General features: G+C 38.9%; 1 protein-coding gene across 5 annotated transcripts; it reads left to right on the forward strand.

The window, feature by feature from the left end:
* The first annotated feature begins 674 nt into the window (after positions 1–674).
* Positions 675–15,266, forward strand: ERCC5 (ERCC excision repair 5, endonuclease). 5 transcript variants are annotated; one of them, XM_054189340.1, is made up of 16 exons: positions 675–809; positions 1,171–1,291; positions 1,931–2,106; positions 2,620–2,735; positions 2,836–2,925; positions 3,724–3,784; positions 4,702–4,845; positions 5,776–5,983; positions 6,258–7,208; positions 7,612–7,844; positions 8,221–8,340; positions 9,031–9,244; positions 11,046–11,190; positions 12,049–12,249; positions 13,178–13,262; positions 14,599–15,266. In XM_054189340.1, the coding sequence occupies exons 2-16, from the start codon at positions 1,204–1,206 to the stop codon at positions 15,151–15,153; spliced, it is 3,387 nt and encodes a 1,128-aa protein (XP_054045315.1). In that variant the 5' UTR covers positions 675–809; positions 1,171–1,203; the 3' UTR covers positions 15,154–15,266. The 5 variants fall into 5 exon arrangements, 3 of the variants coding, with proteins under 3 accessions (XP_054045315.1, XP_054045316.1, XP_054045317.1); XR_008464618.1 differs by lacking the exons at positions 13,178–13,262; positions 14,599–15,266 and having other exon boundaries at positions 11,046–11,574; positions 12,049–12,178; XR_008464617.1 differs by lacking the exons at positions 13,178–13,262; positions 14,599–15,266 and having other exon boundaries at positions 11,046–11,780; positions 12,049–12,155.
* The last annotated feature ends 1,216 nt before the right edge of the window (positions 15,267–16,482 follow it).

Here is a 16,482-nt window from a genome sequence, read left to right on the forward strand (position 1 = left end):
GGTAGGATCTCTTCGCTCATAAGCCTATGCAGCCACTGTGACTTTAACTTCTAGTATGTAATTTCTCAAAGTCTGCAGGCTGATAGCTGAACAAACTCCATAGGTTTGGAAAACTAATTTTCCAGATTAACTACTTTCAGGCTTTATATTTGCAAGCTGAATTTGGGCTGAGGACTGGAATTTCTTTAGCATAGCTGAGCTGTGTTCTTTCGGCTGCTTCAGGCTTGCAGTGAGTTATGTAAATGCCTTCTAAGTTTTGCTTAATGATGATCGCTGCCTCGAGGAACAGGGAATTTCCTCTCTGACAGTAGCCTGCTGCCCTTCTTAAGTAGGGATTCCCAGCTGGGAGGTGGGTGCAGTGAGGGGGATGTGGTGGGAGCAGCGCGGCGACAGCACAGAGTTGCAAGGCAGATCATATTTGGGGGGGGAAAGAAAATACGACGTTTTTCTGGTGTTGGTACTTCGCTCTCCACAGGGCAGACGAGGAACCCACAGATGGCCGCCGGCCTCCTCGCTGGCATCAGCGGGGTCCGTCCGCCTGGGGCTGCCCGCGGGGGCCCATCGAGAAGGGCGGCGGGAACCTCAGAGAACGATGCCGGGGCGAGCGGGTCAGGCCGGCCGGGATCCAGCGCCCGCCTCCGCCCCGCCAACTGCTCTTCCCGTCGGGCCGCGGGGCGGGGCGGGGCCGGCGCATGCGCAGCCTGCGCGGGGAGGCCGCGGGGCTGTCAGGGGCTCGGAGGCCTGAGGCGGCCCGTCCCAGTTCCCGTCCCCCCGCCGGGCTCCCACCCGCTCCGCGCCCTCCGCCTCAGGTGAGTCCCGCTCCCCTGCCCTCCCTCGGTCGGTGCGGCCCCGCGGGTGTCCCCGGGGCGGGAGGGGCTTGTCTGAGCCGATGGCGGTCTCCGCTGACAGGGGAGTCGAGGCTCCCCAGACCTGTCCGGTGGCCGGCCGGCGAGCTGCTGTAACGCTGCGCTTGAGCGGAATTTTTTAAAGTTGGGGGGTTTTTTCGCGTACTGAAAGCTGAGGGAATGGTCCGGAACTGGCTCGGGCGGCTGCCGGGTGGCGGGACTCCTTTCCCCTTTCCTTCTGTTTGCAGTGATAACGCGTCCTCGTTAATAAAGCATACGTGGGCTTTTATAGCTTTTGGGTTATTCCTTCTTTCGTCCCTCGTAGGTTCTTTACTCTCGGAGTAGCTGAGAAGGGACAATGGGAGTTCAGGGACTTTGGAAACTGCTTGAATGCGCTGGGAGGCCAATAAACCCAGAAACGCTAGAAGGGAAAATTCTTGCTGTCGGTATCCTTTGAAAGTAAAGCTGAGGAACCAAGTTTGTGTGGGAGGTTATTCTATATCACTTATTTCTATGTGATCTATGGTGCTTTGCTTTTTTTTATTATTTTAAATCATGACAATATTGCAATAAGTAGATTTTATGCTTTATAGTATGTGGAATGCTAAGCTCTCTATGTTTGTTTGGTTTTTTTTTAATGTTTTAAAAGAGAGATTTTTTAAATAGGTTCCTTACACAAGCGTTGGGCTATAGGATTTTGTGCTTTGTAAATAAATGTGCTGGTCTCAGTAGGACTGTAAGATGAAAAAGTCTTAAATACTCTTGTATCAGCTTTCCTATCATACATACTTGGTTAAATGCTGGAAAGACGTGGAAAGAAGTTACCCTCCATTTATTTGTAAAAATAACTGGGGAGGTACTAATTGCTGCACAGTTGTTTCAACTCTACTTTTTGTCCAGGGTCGTAGGGGCAAGAATTTATTCTTCTCTGAAGTTTTCAAGTATTTGGATAACCTTGGCTTCGATAAGCGAAGCCTTGGAACAGTAAGCAAAAGCCACTCAGTCAAATATGTGTGTTTTATAGAAACTATTAATATGGTATACGTGTAAGATAGCACACTTTTTCCTCTTAACGGTTCTTTAAGATATCAGTATTTGGTTGAACCAAGCAATAAAGGGAGCCAGAGATCATCGTGGTAATTCCGTACAAAATGCTCACCTCCTCACTCTGTTTCATCGACTGTGCAAGTTACTGTTTTTCCGAATTCGGCCTGTCTTTGTTTTTGATGGAGAGGCACCGCTTCTGAAGAGACAAACCTTGGTAAGTACCTTTGCCGAGTCATTGCAATGCCAGATAGGATACCTCTGCTGATACGAAGTAGCCATTTTCCGTGTCCTTCTTCCTGTGCTTATGCTTCTGAGCCATGAGGATGGAGGGCTTGAAGTGCACTGCTGTGCAGCTGCTCTTTGCAGTCCCAGTCTTGGTTAGCTGTTGGACCGTGAAGCAGCTGCCTTTTGATATATGCAGGTTTGATTTGCATGGAAACCAGATTGCAGGGAGGTAGATGAAGGCGTAAGTCTGGGCCTTGCTCCAGAATGGACCTGAACGCAACTCTTGCAAGCATTTGTACCCAGAAACTAAAAACTGTTCCTGAGTCCCACAGAGGAAACTGACATAGAGAGATTTAGAGGATCTGAAGGCTCTGTCCCCGTTGATGTAGGGTGAGTTAGAAGTTGCTCGTAGACTCAGCATACAGATTAATAACATTAATTCACTGGATAAGTATCTACAGCATCCAGCAAAATCTAGTTGGTGTTAATCTTATTTTCACAGGCTAAGCGAAGACAAAGAAAGGAAATTGCTATCAGTGATTCCAGGAAAACTACAGAGAAACTCTTGAAAACGTTTCTGAAGAGACAAGTTATCAAAACTGCTCTTACAGGCAAAAGGCAAGAATATAAATTATTTTCCCCTTATTTATAAGTGGCAGTTAAGGTTTTGTGTAGCTATTAATCACGGTTCTGGGTTTTTTTTTTTTCTTTCCCTAAGCAATGAAGCTTTCCCCAGTATTACACAAGTTCGAAGAGAAGAAATCGATGATATGTATGTATTGCCTTCTTTAGATGAAGAGAAGAACAGGTAGGTAAAATTAAGAAAAATAGCTTAAATGGCTATAATAAACTCAGATAAAAGTATAAACCACATTTTTTGATGCTGCTGAAAGGCCTTTGGCCTGTGAGACTCCATAATATATAAAGTACATTTCTTTAATATTTTATTTCAGTTTCTTTTTGGTGAGTTTACTTTAGAGCTGTGGATACAGAAGCCTTCTAGTTATTTATGGGAAAGTAACAGAAGCAGCTTTCTGCCCACAGATTAAATTTCTGCACTGGATTCATGTTTAAGGATGAAAGTGCTGCCTCAGTCTCTGTGGCCATATCTATACAACTGAATGGAACTGATTGTTCAAGTTTGGGTAGCTGGCGTGTGGCAGCTTGATTCTGGTTTGTGTCCTCTCATTCGGTAGTGTAGATGTGTTCAGCAGAAGTAGGCTTTCTACGTACTTGTCAAGCTTGTGACATATCTAAGTAACACTGAGGGGGGAATGTGGAGCTATCTATTAGGTTACTCTTTTCACGTCTTATATATACTTTTATATACCTTAAATTCTGACCAAATAAGAATCGGGTAATGGTTTGAACAGCAACAGTTGTCTCAGTCTAGTTTTAACTGAGATACGTCTGCTGCCTTGTGTTCTCTTCAGATCCTTTTGACTTGTGTATGTATTTCTATGTGTGTGCATGTATGTGTGTGTATATTTATCTGTGAATTTTTGTACTTATCAGTGAAGGGATGACTAAAGTCCCTTTGCTTAAAATAGGAATTTTATTTTCCTAGTTAAATATCTACATCTTTTTTTTTCTCTTTGATTTTTAGCTCAGAGGAGGAAGAAGAAAAAGAATGGGAAGCGAGAATGACCCAAAAACAGATGTTGCAGGTAAGTGCAGCCTAATTGCCCTGTTACTGTGAACAATCCTGTCGTTTACGTGCTATGCTTAAAAAACAAACAAAAAGGTTAAAAAAAAAAGTGTTTGGAGGTGTAGGTCTTACTATAGCATTACTTATGAAGTGAACAAGTTAATTTTAAGTACTCAATGAATTCCTACTAATGAGGAAATCCGAATGCAATTTTCTTCACTAAAGTCCATCAGAATAGGAATTTCCTATGGTATAATTTTTTCTTTATCTTCTGACTACTTTCTCTGGACACGTGGAAAAGAAATTGTTTTTTGTAATGATATAAGTGAGATGTATGCATTTGTGCGCATGTGTATGCACTTATAGGACAGCATATTCAACAAAACTCCCACGCTTCTCCAAATATGAATTGATGTTGAAGCACTTTGATCCTTGAGTCTTCATATATAAATTCTATATTCTCTTCTGATGTGCTGATTTCATGGGAAGAGGAGAAATATATAACGGAAGAAGAAGGTGTAATCAATAATAAAACTTTCTCTGCTTTCATCAAAGTAAAAAAAAAAAAGGTAAAAGAAAACCTCTTGGAAATACTGTTTATCTTTGAAGTACTCATTCAGAAGGAGAACCTCTTTGGAAGGATAAAATCAGACTAGCTGAGGCTGTAGGACCTGCTTCTGTGATTAATACTAAATATCTTTTTGTAAAAAGAATAAAACCAAGTTTCTTACATAGTGTACGTCAATAACTATGTACTTTATTAGGTAGTAGTTACCTTTTTGGGTTTGTTAACTGTTTCCTTCACAGTATAGGAAATAGCAACAAAGATTTTTGTGTGGTCTTTTGTTGTTGTTTGAAATTATGCTCTAAATATTTTATTGTTCTTGCTGTGCTGTAATATAAAATACATGTTTATGTAGTTTTCCATTTTTATAGGAGGAGTTATGTGAAAATCCTCATTCTGTAGATATTGAATCGGAAGATTTCAACAACCTGCCTCCAGAAATAAAACATGAGATCTTGACTGATATGAAAGAATTTACAAAGCGAAAAAGAACGTTATTTGAAGCAATGCCAGAGGTAATATTTTAAAATAGTTTTCATGGCATCAGAATAGAGATATTGCCATTAATGCAGATGAAGACTAGATGAGAGTATCACATCTGGAAAATTTTACCCTCAGGCCTGTTTAATAAGAGACATTACATTGAGGGGAAAAAACCCAATGAGATAATGACTCTTAACAGAGCCATCCTGTGTGCGTATTTAGAGTCCTATCTCTTGATTTCCACTAAAATTGGCAGAACTAATTCAGTTTGGCAAGAATGGAAAAAAAGCCATGCTGTGTCTCATGTCTCTTCATCAGTACGCTCAAGATTCCAGTTGCAAGAACATACTACTGGTGTGGGTAAACCAGGCAGAATGAATGCAGCTTGAATTCCAAATGCTCGGGTTGTTAGGGGAGCTGGCAGCTGGGGAAAGGCTTGTGTAACTTAGGCAGATATGTTACTAAAGCCATTCATAGACAATCAGGGAATCCTGCAGTGCACTTCTACAATAGCTTTTCAAAGCACAGTTAGATTTTTTTAAAGCACAATACATGTCAGATCAAATTATAGTTTGTGCCCAAGTATAAGCTGAGAACCATCATCTAAAAACTGTCCACATGTGGATTCTGTTACAATTGTATGGTTTTTAAGATGGGGACCAGGCCCACAGCCAGCTAAGTTTTGTTGGTCACATCATTGAGATCTCATTATATCTAGCCAGTATTCAGAACTACTTAATGGTACCTTTTAGAATTGTTGTGTGTTACTGGGCTAGTGTTGCTGTCACTAGAGAGCGCAGCAGTCAGTAAAAGACAAATGTTACCAGCTTAAAGGAAACTCTTAAAAGGCTCTATAGAGCATTGTAAATAAACTTGCTTAAAAGGTGCAGCTAGTGGCATTTTATTTAAATTGACTTGGTTGTTTTATTGTTTTTGTTTGTTTGTTTGTTTTTTTTTTTAAGGAGTCCAATGACTTTTCCCAGTACCAGCTTAGGGGTTTACTTAAGAAAAGCAACCTCAATCGGTGCATAGAAAATGTACAAAAAGAATTGAACCAACAGCACTCAGGTGAAATCAAAACACAGTATGAAAATGAAGGTGGTTTTGTGAAAGAAGTGGAAACTAGGAGGGTAGTCTCTGAAGATACTTCTCACTATATCCTTATAAAAGGTGTGTCAGGTCTTAATTTTGTAAAACCATTCATTCAGTGTGTGCCATCTGCAGCTGTCAGTTTTAAGAAAAACCTGAAAATTGTTTACGGGCGCATGTAGCCGATACTTTGTACGAAATATGCATTAGTTAGACATAATTAACTGATCTATAGATACGTAGAAAATTAGTTTATTAATCTTTAAGTAATGATGTTCAGTATGTAAAATGGAATATTAGTGTAAAGCAGTTTTTTACTAAAAAAAAATTAAACAAACAAAAAACTTTTTTTCAGGAATTCAAACAAAAGAAGCTACAAGTAGAGACTTGGAAACTACTGCAGGACCCTCATCAAAAATGCTTGAATTTACTAAATTGAATAAGATCAATGAATCTCCTGCTAACACAAAGCTTGTTACATCTGACAAGCTGCAGACAGAGAAAGATAACAATGTGGTGACAGCACCACCCTCTCCTCGGACTTTGCTTGCTATCCAGGCAGCTATTATAGAAAGCAGCTCAGAAGAAGAACTGGGGGATAAAGATACAGGACGACAGAATGTGGACCAAACTGTAACAGAGGAAGGCAGTGTGTCTCCAAGAACATTATGGGCAATTCAGCAAGCTCTGAGTGGTGATGATACAAGGGAGGAAGCTGTTACTCTTAGAACAGATGGAGTGCTACCAGAAAGATCGGAAGTGAAGGATTTTCTGCTTAGTAGCTCAGATGAGGAAGATGAGATTCCTGAAATTACAGAAGGAAAAAAAATACCTATATCTGCAATTCATTCGTCAAACCAAGTGATTATGCAAGACGCTAAGTTTGAACAACAGAGTCAGGAATTGAAAAAAAATCTTATTACACCCAAGGACACCAGTATACCCAGAACTGAAAATTATTCTTGTATTCATGATACTGGAAAAGTCAAAGAAGATGTAGACGAAGAAGATAATGGTGCCAAAATGGATGTAAATTCTTTGGGAGTTAAGGATATAAACTTGTGCATGCAGAAGCCAAGCTGTTCCCCTGTAAAAACTAGTATAGGGGCTTTGATTCGTGCTGAAACAACAGACCTTTCTAAAAATGAGGAGAACTTGACAAGTTCTGAAAATACAGAGGAAGTAATTTCACAAACAGAAGAGTATGTATCTGAGGTACAAAAGGATATTAGATTTTTTCCAGAAGCAAAAGGTCCTGAGGAGGAAAAGGAAGGAATATCACAATCTGAAGACAGTGATTCTGATGGTATGTGCTTTTTAATGGTGTAAAAAGATAAGAAAATAGGACCTTATAGTACTTGTAGTCAGTTGAAGTTAACCTTTTCTCCTTATAAGAAATGCTTTAAAATACACCTATTCCTACGTATGTACGAGGTGTGAAGAAGATCTGATCTATGTTTTCCCCTTGGTGTTAGCTTTGTCATTGAAACCTGAGAATACAATACGGAGAGTCAGGAAAACGTGCTGTTATGTACGTTGAACTTACCTGGTGTATTAAGGGTCAACCACGTGATTTCTGTAATTTCACAATCCTTGTATCTATTTACTGCATATAGAAAAAAAAAATCACTGCCCAAGTTAAAAATGCATACAAATACTTCTCTTTAAACAAGCAGCAGGAAGCTGAAGTCTTTATTTTCCTTTAATAGGAAGCTTTATTGAAGTGGATAGTGAAATCAGTAATGAGGCTGAGTTTCCTACTAAATATGATGAAAAACTGGGTGATGAAACAGAACTTCCAGAAGTGGAGACAGACAGACATGATATTGTCACTCAGGACTTGCTGCAGGAGTCTGATGAAGTGCAGTTGGCAAACGATCAGAATGTTGAAAGAGAAGATGATGGTAAAGATGCAGCAGATGAGTGGCAAGACATCAGTTTGGTAACTCCTTGTTTTGAGCTAATAATGAAGTGTTCTGTCCCCAAGTAGTTTTTAAGGGAAACTGTTGGACAGCTTGTTACTGTTTCATTGCTTTCTCATATATGTATTTAATTCTGTGGGAACTGATTTTTCTTTAAAGCTGATGGTTAACCATAATCTCTCTGAAATCAGAGGGAAACTGTAAAGTTTTAGTGCTCTGATGAATAGGCCTATCTCTGGTCTTATAGTTTACGGCATTAGAGAAGCTATGACAATTTCCAAATGTGACGTAATGGAGCATATACTACTAGAATAATTATGATTGGAGACTTAGTGCTTTACTTTTCAGCAATTCAGGTATACTTAGATATGATGAAAATCTTGTTTTATGTTTCAGGAAGAACTGGAAGAATTAGAAAATGACCTTTCTGCTGAGCAGAATATGCTTCAGGCTCAAAAACAGCAGCAGGAACGTGTTGCTGCTTCCGTAACAGGACAGATGTTCTTGGAAAGCCAGGTAGTATTTGTTGAAACATTTTGATTTGATATAGGATGATGTGGTTTCCCCCTTCATCCCAGTCAAACATTTTCTCAAAAACTGCTAGTAACTTTGCTTAATTATAGATGGGGAATATTTAACTGAGGTTAAATGATGTATTCCTTAAAAGAAAATTGTGTAAAATGCATCAAAATACTTGTATATCAAAACACCATCCAAAGGATGACTAGTCTGCCCACTGTTTCCTGCTTGATATGAATGTTTCTGATATGCTTTCATACCACTTTCTGAGCTAATGTGATGACTGGTTGGTGGTGTTTTGGTTTTTTTGGTTGTTTTTAACCTGCATGTTTATGTCATGGAGCCCACATAATTGTAATGCATGGACTTTTCTCCATGTTAAAGTAGTAGTTACAGAAAGCACAATAATTAAGTATGCTTGTGTAATTAAGATAGCAGATTCTCTAACTGGGTAGTAATAATGTGATCAAGTAGTGCTTGACTCATGTGGCACTGTCTGCCTGAGAGGAGTAAGTGGGTTTTCCCCCTTGACTTAACTGTGCTTGGTGCTTGTTAGCAGAAATTTAGATTAGCTATGAAATATTAAATACCTCCCGAGTATGAATCTAGTAGTTCTGAGTCAAGCGGAAGTATAATAGAAGTTCATTTTTCGGATGAAAAATGAAGTAATTTCTCTCTGTCCTACAGGAGCTTCTCCGTCTGTTTGGCATTCCATATATTGAAGCTCCGATGGAGGCAGAGGCACAGTGTGCTATATTGGACCTTACTGATCAGACCTCTGGGACAATCACCGATGATAGTGATGTTTGGTTATTTGGCGCACGACATGTTTATAAAAACTTCTTCAGTCAAAACAAATACGTGGAATATTATCAGTATGTTGATTTTCAAAACCAGCTAGGTAAGCCTCAGGTATTGATTTGTTAGATACAGTCTTTAGTAAGACAGTGCTGCCGTGTATCTATCTGAAGTTGTATTTTGTACAGAATTTTGTGTTTCTGTTATTACTACGCCTGTTCTTTAGAGAATCTCTGAAGGCATTCGGTTGGATTGCTGTTTTTACTGCCAGGTGACCCCTCTGAATTTGCAGCTGTTAGTTAGACTTGCGTTCAATACACTGAGTTAGTGTGATGGTCATCAAAGCTGGAGTAACTACAGTACCAGTTTCTGGGTAAATGTCAGCATGGCTTTTCTGAGGTGGTAGGAAAATTATATTCTGATGCCATCAAATTTGTAGTCTTCTGGAAATGGAAGTTAATTTTGGACATATTGACACATAATGTGTTAGAAAAGGATCCAGCGTATGTATATGCTCTGTAAAAGGTTTTTATTTACTTAATAACAGCTTTGTTCTTCTTTCAGATTGCTTTTGTACCAGTCTAATCAAATTGTTGCTAATTATGTTAAACTATTAAACTTCAGTGTTTTGTAGTGTATTAAGGGAAATATGAGCCAACTTTAAGTTTTTCTTATGCCTTGTTTAAGCAGAGCTTTGTTAATGTCAGTTTTGACATTTTCAAATTTGAGAGAGACTATAGATTTTTGAAATAATATTTTAATGTCTTCAACATGTAAAATTTCATGGGGTTATGTGATGAAAAATACGTTTTCGGTTTCTTCTTCAGCAAATTCAATGAAATTTTTCCCTACTTATACCTACTTAGGTATGCTACTGTAGCTTACTTGGAAAGGATTGCTGTAAAAGCATGAGTGTGATTTTTTTTTTTTTTTTTTTTTTTTTCCCAAGCTGTTATTAATGTCATAAACTAGAGCTTTTATTTATTTGTTTATTGGGGAAGAATAGTAACCATCAGTCTTCATGTCACATTCCTCCACAGTCTTGTACTTCTATTCCTTTTCCATGTGTTGCACAATTCTTCTTTCTTGACAGTTGATGGATATCCTGGCTAGCATGCTGATGGTCTCACTGTGTGCGCTTAGACATGCGTCCCTCCTTTTCTCCACTGATTTTTTTTTTTTTTAATATTTTTTTATTATTGTTTTTTAAATCTAAACTCCTGAGGCTAGTCACTGGAAATCACAGAATGGTTTGGGTTGGAAGGGACCTTAAAGACCATCTAGTTCCAATCCGTCCCCCTGCCGTGGGCAGGGACACTTCCCACTAGACCAGGCTGCTCAAAGCCTCATCCAGCGTACCAAGTAGAAGTGGTCAGCTGAGTTCTTTCTGACTGTTTCAGGGGCTCTTTTGGTCTGATTAGTAACTGCACTGGCACAAAGCAAAAGGCTTCCAGTTTGGGAACACTTTTAAGAAGCGGAGGCATTGATGTTAGGGACTAGAATTCAAACAATGTTTTTATTTTTGATTTGGGGGTTATTAAATTCAGGTCAGCATTAGATGAGAGCAGGACAGTAACTGGAGAAATATATGTAAAATAATATCTCTTAGCTCTTAGAAACCCAGAATTTCCCAATGGTCTTTACACTGTAACATTTTAATTTTGGCAAGATGTATTTGCCAAGTTAGCCCAACTACTGGTGCTTGAGCTAGCAGTAGCATATTGACACAGCTCCAGAATATAATTTAGCAAATACTGATGTTGAATTAAATGTAACTTTATGTAGAGTTAATGCCCTTGTGTTCTTTTGGTTTTTGCCTTTCAGGTAATATATTTTTTTAAATTTGTAGGAGAACAGATGCTGAATCCACTGGTTTTATTTGGTTTATGCATTTTCTTTTATAGGGTTGGATCGAAGCAAGCTAATTAATTTGGCGTACTTGCTTGGAAGTGACTACACTGAGGGCATCCCAAATGTTGGCTTTGTAACAGCGATGGAGATTTTAAATGAATTTCCTGGGCATGGCTTGGAACCTCTCTTAAAATTCGCGTATGCTTCATTGTATTTTGCTTTTTTGTGTCTCCATAATATGAATATTAGTGAATCTACTTTTCTGCTGCTTAAGCATAAAACAAAACATATGGCTATCATTAATGAGATTAAGTTAACTGTAAAATATGTGACTCCATTATATCACTATTTGAAATGGCAGGTAAATAAGGTGACATGTTGATACAGCAATTACAGTGAGACTAATGAAGACAATAGAACAGCTGTAGAACTGTGCGACTGCCTTTGAGTTCATTGCAGAGCTGGATCCGTAGTGGAGTGGAGGTTTATTCTCCCTGATTTTGTGAGAAGGTGCTGTAGCTTGCTCATAGAGAAAAGAGACTTGATGAGTGAGGAATGGATGACCTGGAAAGAAACAGACAGGTAGGCTGTGGCAGAGAACAAGATTTGAAGAGGGCCAAGCCAGTTGTATTGGCAATGGCGAGGATGGTTAGAAATCTTTTTTTCTGTTTTGTTTTTTTTTTTTATTTATTTTTTTGTTTGTTTTTTGTTCTTGCATACCAAAAAACCTCCAAAAATTATCATAATGTGTGGAACATTCTCCCCGAGTGAGGCTGAATCCTCCCCAGGTGAGGCCTTCTATTTAGCAGTTTATGGGGAATCCAGGTGATTGCTGCTGTGGCTTACAGTGGCTGCATTTACTGTGTGTGTTTTGTCTTTTCTACTTTCAGATTGTATGTCCCTCTGGCCGTTTCTTATTTGGAAATTTCCTACCTCATCTCACGTAGTAACTCAACTAGGGACGCTAATTGAGGCTAATTGAAATTAGCGTCGTGGCTCTTGATATTCCAAATTATATTTTAAGGAGGTAAATGAATACTTTCCTCTGTTTTTCAGTGAGTGGTGGAATGAGGCTCAGAAGAATAAGAAATTGAGACCTAATCCACGTGATACCAAAGTCAAGAAGAAACTGCGGGAGCTGCAGCTTTCTTCAGGTTTCCCAAATCCAGCAGTGGCAGAAGCGTACCTGAAGCCTGTAGTGGATGAGACAAGGGGTTCATTCGTCTGGGGGAAGCCTGATGTGGAGCAGATCAGAGAATATCCTTTTACTCCATGTCAGGATTTGTTAGCTAAAAGTACTCGGGTCAAAGTTCATAAGGCTAGTTAGTAAGTCAGTAACAGACTGTCAAATTCTTAACATCTCATTTGTGTGAGGGGTGGCCCCCTGCCCTGTCTCCGTACGCTCTCCTATAAGGGTACCAGCTCTGGAATGGAAGGGAATGCAGCCGTGCATGTGTGGCGCTCAGGGCTGCTCTGCCCTCCTGAGGGCACAGGCTGCTTCACTTTGCATGCGAAGAGAGTCTCATAGCTGGACGGACTGGTTTGTTGTGATGTTACATTTCTGTAACTGTGCTGTGCCTATTTCTAGACATAGGGCAGGATTGTTTGTGCACTCCTGATGTATGTTTCCCATCTTTCACAAATAAGTTTTAAAACCTAGTCAGAAACGGTGATTCAGTCTGTGCTTTATCCCTAGTTATCCACTGCATTTCTTGCAATAAAGTCTTTTTCTTGCATCCCTTGCAGCTTGAGCTGCAGTGAATTGTTGAAAAGTAGATGGCAATGCGTGCAGAGCTAATGGTGTTTTAAACAGTAAATGAAACTTCCAGTGTGTGCAAGTGTAAAAATAAGGTTTACTTATAGGTATTTTGTCTTATGGCAGCACTGTGTAGCCAAAATGAGTTCTGTCTTCACTGAGACACGCTTTTGGAAATGTTGACATTAGAGAAAAAGTTCTGTAACTAATAGAGACATAACAACGTGATTAAGATGTGTAGCGTAATACTGCAGCCATCCACAGAAGTCAGCTGTAATAACTTAGAGTATGTTCTCTGGTTTTCTAGTAGAAAGAGCTTTGAAGTAGAGTAACTTTTCTTCAGCCATTGTTTATTTGAGGAATTTTCAGTTTGTGTGTTTACAAAATACTAGTAATATCCATTTTGTAAAGTTCCTTAACTTTCTGCACATTCTGTCAGAATCACTTTGGCTGGACCAGGACAAAGATAGATGAAATCCTTTTGCCTGTGATAAAACAGCTGAACTTGCAGCAGGTAAAGTATAAAACTATGTATGGTTTAAGTGTAACTGGAAAATTTTAAGAGAAGCATTTAAAAATGAACAGCAAAGCTTTAATCTAAAGTACATTTCTCAAAAGCTGAGATTTGGCCAATTTTTTTTTCCTCTTAATATATATATTTAAAAGTCATTAAACTTACTTCTCTAGATTTCATTTCTGTGTGATTTGGGTGTGCTGTGAGGAACTCTACATAATTCCAATTGTTGGTTTCAAGTTTTAGTATCTTTCGAGCACCTATCTCTAGTCCAGGTTGCTGTTTGTTCTGGACGCATCTGAAACTGCAGGTACATCAAGCACCTTCAGTACTTCTAAAAGACAGCATGCCCTCTCTAAAAATGATTTATAAAATTGTCCCTGAAATTTTGGTGAAGTGAGAGTGACTATTTGGTACCATCCGTCTCCTTTGAGGAGGAGTGCAGACTGAACCATTGAGCAAGTGCCTGTTAATATTATTACTCTAATTTTCTAAATAAATGTTGTGTCAACGTTAATAAAACTTAAAAGTGAATAGAGTTGCATGCTGTCATACTGTGAAAGTCAGTTGTAAAACTGACCAGCTAAGGTCAGATTCTTTTCTCCTTTTGCCGTAAGCAAGGTAGATACGCGGTCTTAAACGAGTGTTCTAGGTTCTCTCTGTCACTTAAAGTAGTGAACGGTACCAAACCCCCTAGTTAAATCCACGTATTTTTAGGTTGACTGGAATATCCTTTGGCAGCATCTGTCTCTCCTAGACAATTTTAGGGAGAATATAGAGAACTAGCTTAATCTGTACAGCAAGCTTAGCTGTGGTTAAATGCCACAGACCTGTTTTCCGTGACTACATCTACTCTTAAATCTTTATACTGTAGCAGCATGTGTTACAATAAACTTGAGTCAAATGACAGCATTTTGTTGCGGTAGCACATGCAAATGTAAAGTGCACTTAACAACATTTGCTTGGTAAACATTCTGTTGTTTTAACAGCTTGAATCTAAGGATGTGTTTGTAAGGACGTACTTAAAGAGCGCTACAGAGATTCTCTGTATTAGGGTTGAAAATAGCAACATATGTCTAAGCAGCAGCACAGTGTTTGGAAACTTTCACTGGAGTTCGCAAATTATTTAGTTTCTGTAAAGATTCTTGGTACATAATTTATAATTAAGTATAGGTATTACTATAATCATCTTATTTTTCACATGTATTTGCATGCATATTAATTTCATTAGTCCTTTGTCCTGCCTTAATTTGGGATGCTTTATAATATAGCTGAGATAACTGAATTCCCATCACAAAAACATTCAGAGGTGTTTTCTCTGTTTTATTTTTAATAGACTCAGCTTCGAATTGATTCATTCTTCAGGCTAGCACAGCATGAAAAACAAGCCATTAAAAGTCAGAGGCTGCGCAGAGCTGTGACTTGTCTGAAGAGAAAAGAACAAGAAGCCGCTGATGAAATTCGGGAGGCCACTGCTGTTACGGAGACTGAATTTAAACAGCATGAGCAAAGGAAAGGGGAAAGTACTGCAGGCTGCGCAAACCATCAAGCTGTGGCAACAGAAGTCCAAAGTGGAAAGAGAAGAAAACATTCAGATTCTAGAAAAGAACATTTGTATGGAGGTGGTTTTATTGGGAATTTGCATCTTTCAGAAACTTCTAGTGACTCCTCAGTAGAGGAATCGGAAAGCAGAGATTTAGGCAAAAGCAAAAAGAGGAAAAATGTCTCTGCAATGGAGACAGCAGACTATAAAGAGAAAAAGGGGTGCAGTAGCTCAAGTGATGAGGATGAAGAACTGGGAAATGTAGTCATGGTGACTGCCAAACCTGTGTTTGAGGCCAGAAAAAAGAAATCATGGAGTAAGAGAGGAAGACAAAAGAAAAAGTCTTAAAGAGAAAACGGTCTTAAAGAGAGACTCCGTGTGTGCAGATTTAATGATTTAAGCTTGTAAATATTCTAATGAATTTTTGATAAAAAAAAATAATAAATTATCCCTATTTGTCACATATTTGTCATGCATTTTGTGTCCAGAACTTAAATAGGAGGGATTTTAAACAACAACAACAAAAAAAATTGACCACATTTAGTCATAAAGACCTAGATTGGACTTGATAGAAGTTCCCAGTTTTGAGATTTTAAAACTGAGCCAAAATGTGATGGCCGTTCATTTGCATCCTACCTGAGGTTGCTGTTAAAAACCACATGCAATCTGTTTCTTCCTTAACTTAAATGAAATTTTGAAAACTACTCGGTTTATTTCTAGGTGCTGGGAGAAGGAAAATCGGTTCAACTAATGTTTTCCTTATTCCCTTCACTATGCCTGCCTTGAAAGCTTTGTGCTCAAAGTGGTGTTGCTTATTGAACCATTAATGAGATAATGTAAGCCCTCATAAAATCTCATGGAAAATCACACAGTCCTTGTATGATCTGAGGTGCCGTAGTTGTTTATGTTCTGAATGTAAATGCCCAAAGATAGAATTTTTCTGCAGAAGTGATGTTCAGAAATACCCACTGGTTGCAGCACTTAGTGTTTGATTAATTTGGGAGAGAAACAATGTGTTAGGCTCGTGCTTTCCCCCACCTCACCTGTCTCTCTGGATTGTAGGATTTATTTATAGCTCCTGTGGATTAAGATGGAAAAACACTGAATGCTGCCAGTCGTACTTGTGTTCTTACATTACATTTTAGTCCTCTTCCTTGCTTCTTTTGTCTTCTTGTATAATATTTCTACTTCATTTCTCATTGTTTCAAAGTCCAAGTAATGAAGTTTTGTATGAAATACTAGCTTCCGCTAAAAGGATGAAGGGTAGAGGTGAACTGGTTAGGATTTGGTCCTTACAATGGTAGGGAGTCTAATACTTCATGTACAGTGTTTACTAGGCAAAACCAATCCCTTTTGATATTAATTTTGTAGAATATTATCATATTTCAAGAAAGTTCTCAGCCTGGACAGCCAGTTTACAGTAGTGTTTTATAAATCATGCATTAGTATTACTGAATTTTGTTTTGAAAGTGTAGATTGGGTCTCGGTGATTTGTTTGATAGTTTCTAAATGCAGAAGAGCTGCTATTAATTTCTTCTGCCAAGTCTGGTAAAGTGCAGAGACCTCCAGTTCTCTGTAGGGCTTTGTTTAGTATTTCAATGGCACCTAGAAATCCTAGTTACTAAAAAGTGTGTAAAATCAGAGACGGTTCCCGTCCCAAATTGATTACAGTCTAAA

This window comes from Rissa tridactyla, chromosome 1, assembly GCF_028500815.1.
Source record: "Rissa tridactyla isolate bRisTri1 chromosome 1, bRisTri1.patW.cur.20221130, whole genome shotgun sequence".
NCBI classification, from domain to species: Eukaryota; Metazoa; Chordata; class Aves; order Charadriiformes; family Laridae; genus Rissa; species Rissa tridactyla.